At 37.2% G+C, this 15,058-nt stretch overlaps 1 protein-coding gene across 1 annotated transcript in view; it reads left to right on the top strand.

Moving 5' to 3' along the window:
• LOC135325064 (alpha-mannosidase 2-like) overlaps positions 1-15,058 on the top strand; it is a 125,631-nt gene that overhangs the window by 19,749 nt on the left and 90,824 nt on the right. Inside the window, exon 3 of the mRNA XM_064502500.1 lies at positions 4,467-4,611. Within this exon, the coding sequence (XP_064358570.1) occupies positions 4,467-4,611 (145 nt within the window). The remainder of the gene's footprint in view (positions 1-4,466; positions 4,612-15,058) is intronic.

Genomic DNA, 15,058 nt, shown 5'->3' with positions numbered 1-15,058 from the left:
TCCTGGTTTAAAGGAAATAAGCTACCATGAGAATTTTAACTCCTCTCTGTTTATGTCTTAACTGACTCCTGTGACTATGGGAGTGAAATGTCTGTTGAAGGAAGTTGTCAGATGTACAGCTATATTCTAGCATGGTTTTCCACTGAGATACTACTTTGGAGATAGTGTTAGAAAATTCCTGGGTGCTCTTCTTTTACATTGTTTTTAATGGAATTATGTTTAAGTCAAAATATCTGGGGCATATACTATTGCTAGCATTGTCAGCTCAAAAAATCAGAAGAGCTGGTGTATTAAAACTTTCTGCCTCTTTTTTTAATAATTTCTGAAATGCTTAAAGTTACAGCAAAGTTAGTTTTGCTTTTGTCTGCAACATCTAAGCCCTGCTGTCATTAGCAGCTCATCCTTCTTTCTTTATCCATTCTAAACTATTTTAGAAGAGAGTAGCGCATGAAAAACAGCTCCTATTATGTCTGGTGCCCTCAGTTGTTGGATATCTCTTACCAAAATAGCTTTCGGAGTGGCAGGAGCTGCATGTCACTTCTACACATAACCTTTCTAGTTTTTCCTTCTTCCACTCAACATATACTTGATTCAGCTTTGACTCTAGCGCTTGTCAGACTGTTCCATGAGCTAGTTCAGTTTACTAACGTAGTAGAAATTTTTTTTTCATAGATTACTTTTTTTGTGAATTAGTGATGTGAATTAACTCAGATGTCTTGGGGTGGGGGACAGAAGCTGGCACCAAGTAAGAGGTGGAATTGGGGTGAAACAGTACCTTCCTTTTTTGGAAGTGGTGAGTTACTACAGTTGTCTCATGCTCTATCGCTGAACCTCATCATTATTCTTCAGTGAGGCCAACCTTTATATAGAATGGTGTTTCAGACCTTTGTAGAGTGATCCATTGGAGTTTCTTTCTTATGTGAGAGCATGTCTTGTAGGAGAATTTATTGGGAGAATTGCTCAGAAGAGGGGAATTGTTTCTTTGATCTCAGTGGATGTGCTTGTCCTTGCCCCTTTTAATATGAGGGTGTAGAAATTTGCAGCGAAAGCATGTGCTTGTTGCACGATTCCTTATTCCAGTTTCAGAAGCATATATTTGGCTTATGCCTTTAGCATAGTGTTTTTCTGCTGATTGTGCAATAAGACAAGCCTTTTCAGATATTTGCGCAGCTGGGTGAATACAGAAGTTAATACAGAAGTACCTTCAAATGAGTAGATCAGTTTACAGATTCTGAGATGAAAAGGTAACAGAGAATAGGTCTGCTTTTATTACCTGAAATGGAGCGCAGGAGATCCAAGGATATATTGGGGTGGTGGGGGAGGAGAGTTTTAAGACGTTTCTAGAGGAGACCTTAATGTACAATCAGTGTGCATGTTGACTGAGAAGTACATAACACTGTGCGCTTATTTCTTGTACTGCTGCCACTCCTATACTACCACCTCAGATTGCCTTCTCTCCGTAAATTCTTCTCTTCTTTCTCTCCTCCCCCGCTTGCAATTATTTGCATGTAAAATCTACTTTTTGTAAACAAACTGTGTGCTTTAAATATTTAAATTACATTTCTCCGAAGTAGATGCCTTTCTGTTGTTCAGATTTGCTCCCAAGATGGAGGTCAAATTCAATGGCTTGCTTTTTCAAACATGTGAAAATCGGTAATTCCAAAAGCTTGCCTAATCATTTCTTTTCCTAACGCATTCATGAAAAATGCTGTACTTTCAGAATTTGAGTTATAGGATCAGCTACAGGAGTCTACTGAAGGAGTAAAATTCTTTCCTAACTGCTATTTTTTATTTTTGGGAGTGTCCAGTAAATGTCATATGATTGGCACAGTTAAATCCATTGTTTGATTGCCTTTTTACTTTTTTTTTTTTTTTTTTTTTTTTTTAACTTCAGATGACTTGAGTATATCAGAAGACAAATTTTGAAACTGATGTTTTTGCCAGCTATTCTGAATGAAATGATTAGGGAAAAAGTTGGGATCAACCATGCAAATAAGACAGATGAGAAATGCATGCATCTAATCTGTGTTTTGAGAATACTGAATAAAAAGACTTCTAAAAAGCCCATGATCTTGAAAGCCCAAGGCACAAAAAGAGGAAATGTAGAAAACACTTCACAGCTTGCTAAAAGTTAAAGCCTGAATTTTTCTATTTAAAGGAACTGTCTGATGGTTGGCTCAGGGTAACTAATCACTGCTTTCAACACTGGCATGTGGAAGAAACTACTTAATAACAGAGTGGGCATGTTAAACTTCAAGGTTTTGACCTTTTTACAATTACTGCTGTATTTTTGTGTGACAATATGATCATGTGAAAACATACCCTGCAATGTAAATGATATTTTTTTTGAATTGGTTGTTTATATGCACCTTGTGCTTATGGCACAAGAACACAATATCCAAAGCATTTGGAAACTGAAAATTCTTTTGTTCTAACACCATCTAGATTTACTGCGTTCGGACCGTACTGTCCTCCTTGCTGACATGTCAATTTATAGATGAGACATGTTGTAAATACAACACGTTGTTGCTTTCCTAGTGAGAGGAGGAATGTTTTGATGTAGTTTTTGCAAACTTTGTCTCCTTTACTTTTTAAACTTAGCTTCTAGAGTAGTCACTGGGTGCTCTGATATATTGACTTCAGCTAAGAGCGCTCTCTTGTCTTGCTTCCAGTAGCTTAAATGGCAGCTGCAGGGCTGTGGAAGTCAGTAAAACAGGCTCCAACTTTCGTAACAAAGGATCCTTTCTCCTATTCACCCAATACATGTTTTCACTTGGGAATAAGCTTTACCTTAGTTTCAGCAGATATTATTCAAGACATCACTAATTTTTTTTTTTCCCCCTCAAAGTTTTTTCCAAGCTTAGCACAGCAAATGGGAAGTTCGGTACCTGTTGACTGCAGTAAGCATGATTACGAATGCATGATTAAGTGATCTGTTTATGTTGACAGTCTCAAACGCTGTGTTTTAGAAAATATCAGCTTCCAATGAAGGACCTAAAATGAGTGTACACAGATCCTTTTTTGTCCTTTTGAGTGGTTGGCACTGAAGAACACCAAAATAAGTGTTTAACTTTGTGGGAATTTTAAAATGTTCTGTTTAGTCTCCTGGGTAAATTCACCTCACTCTTGTTGGGACTCTTTTTTAGCAATATTATCTTCAACTTGGCATTGCAAGTGTCTGATGCTATTGCATTTTTTCATAGCTTTTATTGGATCCCATGTTTCCAGAGCTTGCATTTCTTCTGTGAAATGTAGTCCTTGATTAATTACTAGGTGAAATTCTGTGCTGCTTTGAGGATTCATGAGTAACTTCAGTCTTTAAGGTTATTTGTTAGCCCCAAAGAAGAAAACTGCTTTTGCTCCTTCCTTTATATCCTCATACGTTCCACTTGCTGTATGTCCTCTATGCTATTGGATGTGATGCTCTTCCACTTGCTCCTTGCCCTTCCTCAGAGAAGTCTGCTCTGCCTGGAGGAAACTTCTGTGTGTTTTCTGTGTTTATAATAATGCTTTATGTATGCATCAGGGCCTGGCATGAACATGCCGTGTTGAGCAAAAAGTCTCATGTCTCATATTTTGCAGAAACACCTTCAAGCACTAGGGACCATATAGGAGGTAATGTGCTGGAAGAGTTGCAGTGATCTTCCTTTCTACCACTTCATTCTGAGATAAAAGTTGATTCTAAAATTGGAAAATACCATTCATAACTTCCATTGTGGTTCATTCCTCCCCGCCTTCCAGATTGTAAAAATCACCAAATTTGTGTGTGGTGGGGGAGGGGGGTGGAATGACTTTGTATGTGTTTCAATTGTAGTGAAATTGGACTGAAATTATCAGAGCACTTTACTGAATATATCTTTAGCCTTTTAATCATCACTTCCATGCATAGGTCTGGAATGAACTTTTAGGTCTAAGTCTATTATCACAGATGACCATATTGTAAAATTGCTTTGAAGCTGATGAACATTTAAGGCTAGTTAGTTTTTTGTTTTTTGACTTTTGCCTCAATCTGTCTCGTGTTGTCTTCTTCTATTACTGATTGTTTAATTTGTCCTCTTCCTTTTCTGCATTCTTAGTATGTAGTTTAGTATATTCTCCTATTTTGTATAATGTTCTGCCTGCATAAGCTCCAGTCCCCCAATGCTATTATGAGCTGTCATGCTTTTGGTTGCTTCTTCCAGGTCTCTCTTGGACTGTTTATCTAATCAATTTTAGTCTATAGTTTTCTCAGAATGAAGGCGGTCAAATGGTTTTCTCTACCTGCTAGTGCTTTGATTGTCCTAGTGTGACTTGAAACTTGCTTTTATTTGTCAGCTCTCTACTCATTTGACAATTAATCTCTCCTTGTGTTGCGAACAAGCTGATCCAGTATTATTACTGGATTTTGATGAAAACATCTTTGGTTTTAATGTCAGACTTTTTTTTTTTTTGATAAATTTGTTGTATATTCCTTTTACCCTTTTTAGATGTTGGATGTCTATGACATTCTCCCTTTCGATAATCCAGATGGTGGTGTTTGGAAACAAGGATTTGATATCACATACAATGAAAATGAATGGGACAGTGAACCGCTTCAAGTTTTTGTTGTGCCTCACTCACATAATGACCCAGGTAATATTTTAACCATATTGATTTGGGTATTTAGAGGCTTGAATTAAATATATAATGCCATCTCTGTTAAGATTTGGGTTTTTCTGAAATCTGCTACTTAGTCTGTTAGGCTTAAGTCTAGCAAAGCAGTTAAGCAGATACATAATTTAAGTTCCATTGACTTCAAGGGACAACTGCTACAGTAAAAGCTGTACATATGTGTATTTGTTAACTGGAGTAGAACTTTAGTGCTGGTATCAGAAAGTAATACAGAACTTGTGTAGGTATTCTGCTGTTAAACCCAGGTAGTTTGTTCATTGCTGCGTTAAATATAGTCTGTTCTTATTTTGACTTTTTAGATCTAGATATTTAACCCTCAGCTTGTGTTAATGTGCATTTTTTGGAAGAGGTGAAAACAGCAAATCTGAGGTTTTTCGACTCTAACACTGTTCTCTCCCCTCTCCTGCTTGCCTTCCCTCTCCCCATTCTCCAAAAGAAAAAACCTACAGTGGGATAATATAAGGTCTGAATTTAAATGGAAGTCTAGATATGCTTGCATAATTCCACTTCATCCTCCCAAGGGGATTTTTACCATGTAATATATTAAATGGCAAAGTGTCATTTCATTTAAAAATGATTGTGTAATATTTTAACATGAGTAAAATACACCACAGACCAATGAATTATACTGCCATAGCACAGTGCTGCTAAGTTGTGTGTAGACTGGCCATGAGAATTTGGTGGAGCTGCGTGTTACCATGGAAGGCCACAGTTTCAGTGATTTTAAGCTTTCCTACTGTGTCGCACACTCTAACAGTTTAAATTGTACCGCTGTTCGAAGTACTGTGCATCTGACTGAAGTAAGATATGGTAGTCTGAACATAAGTGATTTTGAAAGTATTAGATACCTCAGGAAAACAGAATATGAACACTAGAATCTGGAGGGATTGAATTATCCAGTTATGACAGTTAAAATAAAGCATAAATCTAGTAGAACAAACAGAGAAAATAAAGTATAAACTTTGATCTGTCTTTTGTTGAACCGTGTATCCATTTATTCCCTCTCCTGTTGTGCTCCTAAAAACTTTCCCAGAGAGAAGCCATGTTCAGTACAGTTATTTAATGAATCTGAAACCATCCTAAAGGAATGTACAGTGCTTCTAAGTCTTTCAGTTCTCCTTAGAAAGGTGTTTGGAGCTTACCAATCATTCTGGGGAAGTTGGTAGGATCATCTTGTAATTTGGGGGGTGTGTGTCTGAGAAGGGCATCTAGCTAGGGGTCAGTTGCCTAGTGTCACCTCACCCCTCTGGAGGTGACTTGGGCTGGATTGTGGTGCAGTGCAGCCTGAGGTGGCTCTAAGGCAATGTGAAGCTCAGGAGTGGTAGAAGGAAGGTGTGAGGGAAGCTGAGAAGAACTTCGCATAACACTCCCTGGAGTCCACTCAGGTTATGAAGTTCATCAGGGGACCTAGTGTTCTGGCACTGATTTCTCTTCAGGAGCAGTCTATATGCTTATGAAGGCTAACAGCCTGCATTTTTAAGCTTTGCGTTCCCAGCCACATTTTCAGTAGATCAGTAGAGATGACTTTTGGCCCTGATAATGACTTTCAGACCGTTGGTTTCAGTAACCTTTTCCAAATCTAATCAGTAGGTCCCCTCTAACTCTGACAGTACGCTTGCTGTTTCATGAATGGATCTAGTGTGGTATATCAAAGCAGTAGCTTCTCTCCTCTTCCTCCTCTAGAAATTATAACCAACACTGTGGCTTCACAAATGCAAGTCTGAGCTAGATGTTTCAGGTCTAGACATTGCCAGTAGAGTAGCCCTCTGCCCCTTTCTCTAAAGGAGACAGACAGACTGCTGTTCTGACAGCTCTTGTGTGTCCCATAAAGGAACAGTTAGCAAGTCAGGGTTACAAACCCTTCTTTATATATCCCCTGGTTCTTTTTCTAAAGATTCTTAGTAATCTTTTCCTATGCTTTTTTGGACATTCTTTCTGTAGCTGTAGTCTGAAGTAGAATATATTGGGTTAATTCCTCCCATGCAGCCCTTTCTCATTGATGCTCCACGCAGAATTGACCAGTTTCTAATTGCCATTCTGTGAGGACTCTCTGGATCTAACCTTTAGCTTTCTGACCTCCAACCTTCCACTTCCTTGTTCACATCTGCAGGTCCCTGTCCTGTCTCCTATAATCAGACAAACTGCAGTATGTTTCCACAAACTAACATCTTTGTCATCTGATGAGCATTGGCATCAGGTGCTTTAACCTGCTGTTTGGTTCATTCTGCAGCAGCAGTTCTCTTTAACAAAAGTGGTCCAGTGAGCACTCACATTCTACAAAATTTGAGCGTTGCGGTTATTGGACCACTTTTCACACCAAGATTACTTCAGAAGATACTCTACTCTGTCTCTACAAATTGCATGTTCTTCCTTGGTGTGTGCCTAGCAAGTTTGTCTTGAGGTTGCTGTTGGCCCATCTGAACTTGCAAAAGCTACTTTAGTCCTATTTCTTAAGAAGCAGGTATGCAGGTTAAGGCTCCTTCAGAGCCCCCAAATATTTAGATATGTGTCTTTGGGGTTAACAGACTAAATAGTTCTGTAATGCTCCTCAAAGCATTTGAGGAAAGGATCCTCAAAATACCGGAAGTGTTGGGAAGAAGGGCATATCTATTGTTAGCCTCCAAATTAGGATACAATTCCTGAGCCCGCTTGATGCAGAATGCTTTGAGCTTCACTGTGTATTTGCCATGACATTTGAGATATTGCTCCTCCTTTTGGAAGGTCAGAGGATGACAAGGATTTTCTCCAGGTCCAAAGAAAAGGGTATATCCTCTCCCTGTGTATATCACACTCCTGTGTCAGGTTCGGGTTGCTGGTCTGTGTACAAAGTGTTTTTGAGTAACAAGAGCTATTCAACTTTCAAGACAGGTAAGGCGTAGGTACCAGTCGTAACCTGATCTAATATAGCCACACCAACCTCTTTTCCTTTTTCGTTTTTGTGTTATCAGTTGTGGAATTTCCTGTACTTATCCAGGAAGTATGTTTGCAATGTGTCTGTCTACCCCTTAATTTCACATCAAAGTAATGTCTCTTTGTGGACTGGAGAGCTCTATTTAATGAGGCTTGATCTGATCCTCCTTTGCCCTCTTAAACTGTGCTCTGGCCCACTTCCAAACTCTGAGCACCTGGACCATAATGAACTTTGAGTGATGGACTTTTACTAGCCTTCACATTTCTGTCTTGGAGGGAGTCACTTGTTCTTCCAGCTCTCTGAAAGCAGTTCTCTGTGTGCCTGTCCCTTCAATAATAAGTTTTGAGGAAATCCATGAGTTTATGACAACCCTTTATCTTCTTTCTGTTGCAGCATTGTTTCTGCATAGTTTATCCCCAGGGTTTTACCTTTCATTTTTGATAGCTGACTTTCTTGCAGGTGTCCTGTTTTGCTTCCCAAAGTCTTCCTCCCTAATATCTAAGTGCTTCAAGCATTATAATATAAAACTGTATCTGTTCTTCCACATGCAGCAAGTAAAATCTTCAAGAAGTCTTCTTCTCCTCGTGTACACAGTCTAAATGTGTTTTACAGCTCCTCAGTTGATACAAAATTGTCAAACTGAGCTATAAACCTGGTAAAGGTAACTCCTTCCGTCACCAAAGGTGATCATGCAAGACTGGTTATCACTTGCCTTTATAAATAGTACTATCAGAAATCTCCAGACTTGGTACTGCTTTTGGTAAGGACTTTTCTTTGGACTTACCTGCAGTATGAAAGTGCATATTAATAAGCACTGGAAAAAAAGGAAAATATTTGCCTGTAACAAACAGAGGTTTGAAACCTCTTGTATAGCTATGGATTATATTCTTCCTTTCCCATTGTTTTTGGATGTTTTTTGATTCTGTGATAAAGGAAAACTGAGGTTTAAAAGGCGTGATGCGAAGGTGATGTCTTCCAGCAAAAGAACTTAAGGCATAATGAACCTATAGCGTAATTCTGTATAGGAAGTATATTTACCAATTAATGGGGCTGGTAAAGATGCGACGTTCTTAGCTCTAGAAACCTTAAGTTTTCATTCTATTTTTTTTTTTTATTTTCCCATTTGAGACTACTTTCTCTTTAGTTTTTCACTTAACCAGTTATGCTAGTGAATATCTGGAGCTCAAAGGTAAAAAAACCCACCTCCCTTGGGACAGAATCTGTGAGGAAAGGGGGAGGGTGGTCTTAGGTTCCAAGCTCTGTTCCTGGGGGTGACTTACACCCCAGAGCACTTGCTGTTAGTAGATTCTGCTAAACTGGGTTAACTGGCTCCATGTAAATTCATTCAGGACCTATGAACTTGGGGTCTCTGTGCTTCTTCCTTCAGTGGCTGTGTATTGGGAAAACAGGTATGAGAATGGGTCACTTACATTTTTGATCAGTGACAGCCATAATTATCTTTTTCAGTTTCTGGCAATTAATGAGAATTAGATCATCTCACTAGCGTCTCTGATTTGGGCTAGAGGAATGACTCAGTGCAAATTAATCTCAAGCCATGGATAGATGTTTACTTTACAAATGACTGTGCTGGTTGAGGTTATTGCCACCGTAGATGATGACATTCCTTCCTGAAGCAGATTAAGGAATGATCATATAACCTGCTGTGCTGGCAAAGTGCTTGTGTCACCTCTCATGTGCTGCAACAGCTGTTTCGTGTGACTTTGCCTGAGGTGGATTAGGCAGCTGAACTCCTGAGGAGAGAACTCTGCTTGGGGACAGTAATACTGACAGCCAGCACAACTGGATTTGAAAGATGATACTCATCTAAGTCCATAGGGGTCAAAAGACTTCAGAGATTACTGGCCAGCCCCCCTGGCATTTATTGCTAGCTGGCAATGGTGATCTTGGTAATGTCTTTTCATTTAATTATTTATTTAAGAATTTTGATTTGTGGATGTTTGAACGTGAGTGTATGCTAGATCAAATTCTATTGCTGGATGTGATTGTTACAGATGTAGTACAAGCAGCTCTTAAGTGGAATTGGAAGAGACTAAAATAGACTTTTTTCCCCCCAGAAATCTCTGTCCGAGTAAAAATGTATGTGAAAATGTACCTATGTGCATGACAGGTCTAAATACTGCTTTTAAAAACTTCATGAATTATCTATAACATGGCTAACACTACCATGCTAACACTGCATTAGCCCCTTTTTATTATTTAAAGCCATCTCCATTTTTCAGGTGGAAATCTGTATAGCCTTAAGAAGTTAATTGTGGTGTTGAGATAAAAGAAAAATGAAGCATAAAAGTTTGATACTGTTAATGCACTGTGGAGTTTCACGTTTGCTTTCTGTTGGCCAGATCCGGATATGATTTTCAAATGATTTCTTAGGTTTCTTTACATGTTTGGTTCAGTGGACCACTAATAATTTAGACTGTTGTCCTGACCCCCTGTAAAATTCTGATTACACGTAAGAGTAGGATGGTATAAAGCCGGAAGAGAAATGAAAAATGTTAGTTGAATTAAAACTGAAAGCTTTACCTTTAAATAGTTTCAGATTATAGACCATGAAATTGAAAGTTCATTGATTAATAGAGTCATGTTGCGTTTAGTAGGAAGATTAAAACACAGTCGCTGTATCTTTGTGTCTAGAATTTCTTTTCCTCCTTATAAACAGCAAGAACATGTCATTTTTTCCCTAGAAATAAGAATATATATGTATATAAAGTATATATTCAATGTACACATTGAATGGTGAACAGTTAATTTTTCCACTGTATAGGAAGATGAACTTTAGAAATAGAATGGAAAGATGGACAGCTCCAACTTTTTTTTGCCATGATTTCTAGAAATCTGAGTTGCATTTCTGGCTTATCTCAATATTTGTGTGGTTGCAAGTGAAGTAGTAAGTAACTTCTAGGGAGTCAGGTTTTTTTTTTCTTTGCTTTGTCTGGAAAGAAATGAAGATTCAGGCAATTCTGAAAACTAGCAGAACTGCTCTGCAGAGCACACTCTTAAATTCCTGACCAGTACAAATTTTCTTCCCATCTTAGTTATGAGAACAGCAGGCTTCACTTGTACAAACCAGAAGTTGACCTTGCACCGTGTAAGCCTGCCATGTAAGAAGTCCAGTGATAATTTTTGAAGCATTTATTGTTTTATTACAGATTTTGTTTTTGGTCAAGTGCACATTTGAGCACTCAGCTATGCTTATGGAGTTACATTGTGGTGGATACATTATGGAATGATTCTCCTGTTCTATTAAGCAGAGATCTTTTACCATTTTTTTTGGTGAAATTATTTGTGAGGTTTTGTCAGAAAAGTTTCTAAAATAGTGACTGGTTAACTTGCCTTGGTTAGTTTTGACATCTTGGGATGATGGTATCGTGGGATTTCTAAATTAAAAATTGTTGTATAGATTCTGTGTCTTAAGGGAATTATTTTGCTGCTGAATCTACAGCGGAGCTAATTCAAAATTCTTCCCACATCTGGTTGTTCTTATTAAAATGTAAATTAAACCTTGGGTTTTTGGATTTTATTTATTTCTAGTATTTGCATTATTGTGGATTAATGTCATTACTGTATGCCTGCGTGTGGTCAGTTGGATGTACATACCACACTGAAGTTCTCCAAAGCACGGATGAGGACTTGAGGCTTACATATCCATTAATTTATTCTTGTTATTATTATTTGGAATTTTTACTGTTAAGGCTGCACATGTTACATAGAGCATGAATGTAATTATTAAGAACTAAGATATCTTCTTTCAGTTTATGATCCTGTTTGACTTTCTTGGCTCTTAAGACAGTAAATTTAATGGCTAAGTAGTGCTTTCATCTTGTATTATTTTAGACATAATGTTATGAAAAAATTATGTAAGATTTTACTAATTCATTTGTACACTTAAAAATTTTAAGATTTGAAGTGCCTTATCTTTTGTTGCAAAGAGTTCTCTTGTATTTTTCTGATAAGTTTTGTAAGGCTCACTGAAATGACATTGTTTTACTTAATTCTTCCATAAAAACAAAATCATGAATAAATTAAGATCCTTTCATTGCAGGAAGCAGTATTGATGTGTGAATTCTGGACCCAGTGAAATTCACTTTGAGCTACTGTAAAGTAAATTAAAGAAAGAGATGTGAACTGCCCACAAAAGGAATGCATTAATGTAATAAGTAATAGTATTCTAGCTATTTACTAGGTTTGCCTCTTTGTTGAACCAGGTTTCATCAGGAACTAGAAATCTTCTCAAGGACACATTTGCTCTTAAACATTGGAGTGTGGCTGATGATCGTAGGCAATTCAAAAGCGTATTTATTTATTTATGGGCAGCATACTACTATTGTCTTTTGGTTTAAAATTAACCACTGAAATGAAAATTACATATGTGTCTGCATGGCTTTGTAAGCCCTGCTCAAACACCATTGGTAATAGTGGTTCTGTGTTTTCAGAGTTGATTTGTGATTCTTGTTGTGATCAAATTTAAAGTGCTTTTCCTTAGGTTATTTTTTGTTTAATTTTTTGACTCCTGTTCTGATTTTTGACCTGAAATTTTGCCTGTATCTCAGTCTCTGTGCCTTAACGATATTAAGAAGGACACAAAAATGCCTTTTTGTTGTGCGAGGAGATGGTATAGCTTCAAGAAGGAAATTGGACTGGAAATTGTCGACAGGCCTAATGGCAAAACTGTTAATGAGGTGCTTCAGGGTTTTTTGCACAGCAGTGGATTACACTGACATTTTGGCATGATCCCTGGAGTCTACTGTCTACCAGGAAATTTACTTTAACATTAAAAAAGGGCGGGGGGAAAGCGGGGATGGATGGAGTGGGGAGGGGAAGATGCACAGAAAACCCGATGATAAAAATCTCTGTGGGGAAAAACAAACAAAAAATCATGTTTCCACAGTTTTTCCACATTTTATGTAATGTCGTTAAGGCACAAGTAACTTTTTTTTTCTTTCTTTCTTACTTATTTTTTATTCTGGTCAGGGTTCTAGTGTAGACTTAAACTGACAAGTGTTCTTTTGCTAATACCGTATTTTTAGTTTTGGTAACTGCTGCTTTAAGCTATTGCACTTTTTGTACATATGAACTGTACTTGAATTCAGAGTTTCCTGGTCCAAATACATCAGTAATCCTTTTCTTTCATCCTGGAATAAATTTATAGTTTATGGATAAGAATAAGAGTGAACTTCAGTTGTACAAAAATCTTATGTCATATTAGAAAACCAAGATGTGAAATGGTAAATGTAAGGTGATAGTCTTTGGTATTCAACTTATGGGTAGCAACTGTAAGTGAATTTATTCATTGTTCTCTCTGTTCTCTCTCTCTCTTTTTTTTTTTTTTTTTTAAATCATCATTGTGGCTCCATGCAGAGTTGGACATCCTTTATGAATAATGGGTTAAGAATTGTTGATGTAGAACTAAATAGATTAAGTGCAAGATACCAGAAGCATGGTAATTAAATTTCAGAGGACTTTTTCAGATAGCTTGCAATGAATTCTGTGAACATTTATAAATATTTGCTAGGAATTTCTGAAGATTTAGTGTATTACCCTTGTTAAACCCTTCCTATGTAGCTCAATAAACTGAGTTAAAAAAAACCAAAAAGCTAACCATATGACTGCTTTTCCTTCATCATAATGTATTTTTATACCAACTGTTTTGTTCTTTTTCCCTGTGATTCTTTATTGAAAAAATTGATTAATAACCCAATGTAAACAATGTTTAAAAAGCGAATTCAGTGTAAATTAGCTTTTATTGCTACAACACAGTAGGATAATAAAAACATGATAAAATGGTTTTATTATGATACATTTCTGTATAAGAAAAAATAGGACACAGTTTTGGTTCATTCTCCATTAGCTGTGTGCAAGTATGATAATATTATCTCTTGCAGAAGAAATTCTCAAAGCTATAAATTTGCAGTCTGCTACTTGTGCATCTTCTTACATAAATATCAGTGAAATATTTCTTTCATTTGTTCAGTTAAATGAGTATTGAAAAAGATTAATTCATCCTAAGATCCCAATTCTTTCAGTGCAAGCTTCCATAACAAAACACTCATTGAAATAGACAGAGACCACAACAGGTTTTGATAAAAACAGCAAAAAAGGAAAATAAATTCAGCTGTTCATTGCCATTTCCCTCTTCAGCCTTGCTGAAACTATTGTGAAATAGTAATTTGCTATCAATTTTCTGTATTACAGTTTCCATGCCTCTAAAGAAAGTATGTTTTATGTCTAGATCTTAAGCCCTTTCTATTAACTTTCTTGAGGAAAATACAACTCTGAGATATTAAATTAGACCTTACAGTTTTATCTGTACAAAAACTTGTATTAAGTATGATGATTCTTCTGGATGCTAAACATCAGTGTAAAAAAAGAATACTGAACTAGCACTTTTTCCTCAGAAGTGTTAAAAATTTTTTATTTCTTTATTTGGGCACTGATGTTTCTTGTTCATTTCTGAATACTTCTGCTTTGAAAAGGCCAAATTTAAACATGAGTGGCACCAAAAATCAAACTTGGTTCATACTGTCTAGTGATTATTGCTAACTACAAGATTCTGTATTCAAAATGTGGTTAACGTTTGATATGTGAACTGGAAAAGAACAGGCATGTTGTCAAATTACCTTGGCTTTGCAGTTTCAACTAAGGTGAAATTCACATCCCTCTCCCTCGATTCGGGATATACTCAGTAATATAATGTTTTTTTCTTTTGTTAGAATAAGAATGAATTGTTTTATACTAAAATCTCTTGTATTTATCTACTTGCCTTGAAGCAATATTAACTTATTCCAGAACAGCCTAGTAATGTGTTGTCTTAAAAGCGGACTAGCATTGGGTGGGAATGGCAGGGCCTCCACAGAACAGAACTGAGGACGGCTGGTAACTCGGACTGGAATCACTAGAGGGAGGTTTATCTGGAGAATGGTCCTCGTGTCATATGGAAGCTTTCATGAAATCTTAACATGTGGATGCTACAGGAATGATTCGTATAATCACTTGTTCTTTTCAGTAGGCTATTCTGCTGTATTTGGTACTTTCTTAAACTCAACTGCTGAGTCCCTTTTGGGCAGCACTCAGTAACACTTGTGCATGATGAGCTGGTAGAAAGAACATGAATATGCTGCTTGTCCATTAAGTAGACAGGCTTATCTGCTTCCTTTTTCCAATTACATCTACAGAAGGAACACAACCCATCCAGGTTCAGGGAAGGAAGATGCGTGTGCTTCCTTACACAAGCTTTTGGGGAGAGGTTAAAGAATTTTCATGGAAGCCTCTGCACTGTGAAACCTGAATATGTGGTTAAACTCCCCTTTTCTTTCACTCTGCATCTCACTGAGTTGATTCCTTTTCTAGTGAGGGATTGCAACCACAACATGCCTTTCTTTACTCACACTGCTCAGTTTGCCTCCATTTTTATGTATTTAGTCTCTAGGTCTCTGGGATTGCCATTATTGGCTCTCTGTTTTCTTCTCAAGATGTGAGTGA

This window comes from Dromaius novaehollandiae, chromosome Z, assembly GCF_036370855.1.
Source record: "Dromaius novaehollandiae isolate bDroNov1 chromosome Z, bDroNov1.hap1, whole genome shotgun sequence".
Classification (NCBI taxonomy): domain Eukaryota; kingdom Metazoa; phylum Chordata; class Aves; order Casuariiformes; family Dromaiidae; genus Dromaius; species Dromaius novaehollandiae.
The sequence above is the reverse complement of the archived record's forward strand: the minus strand, read 5'-3'. Positions and strand labels throughout refer to the sequence as shown.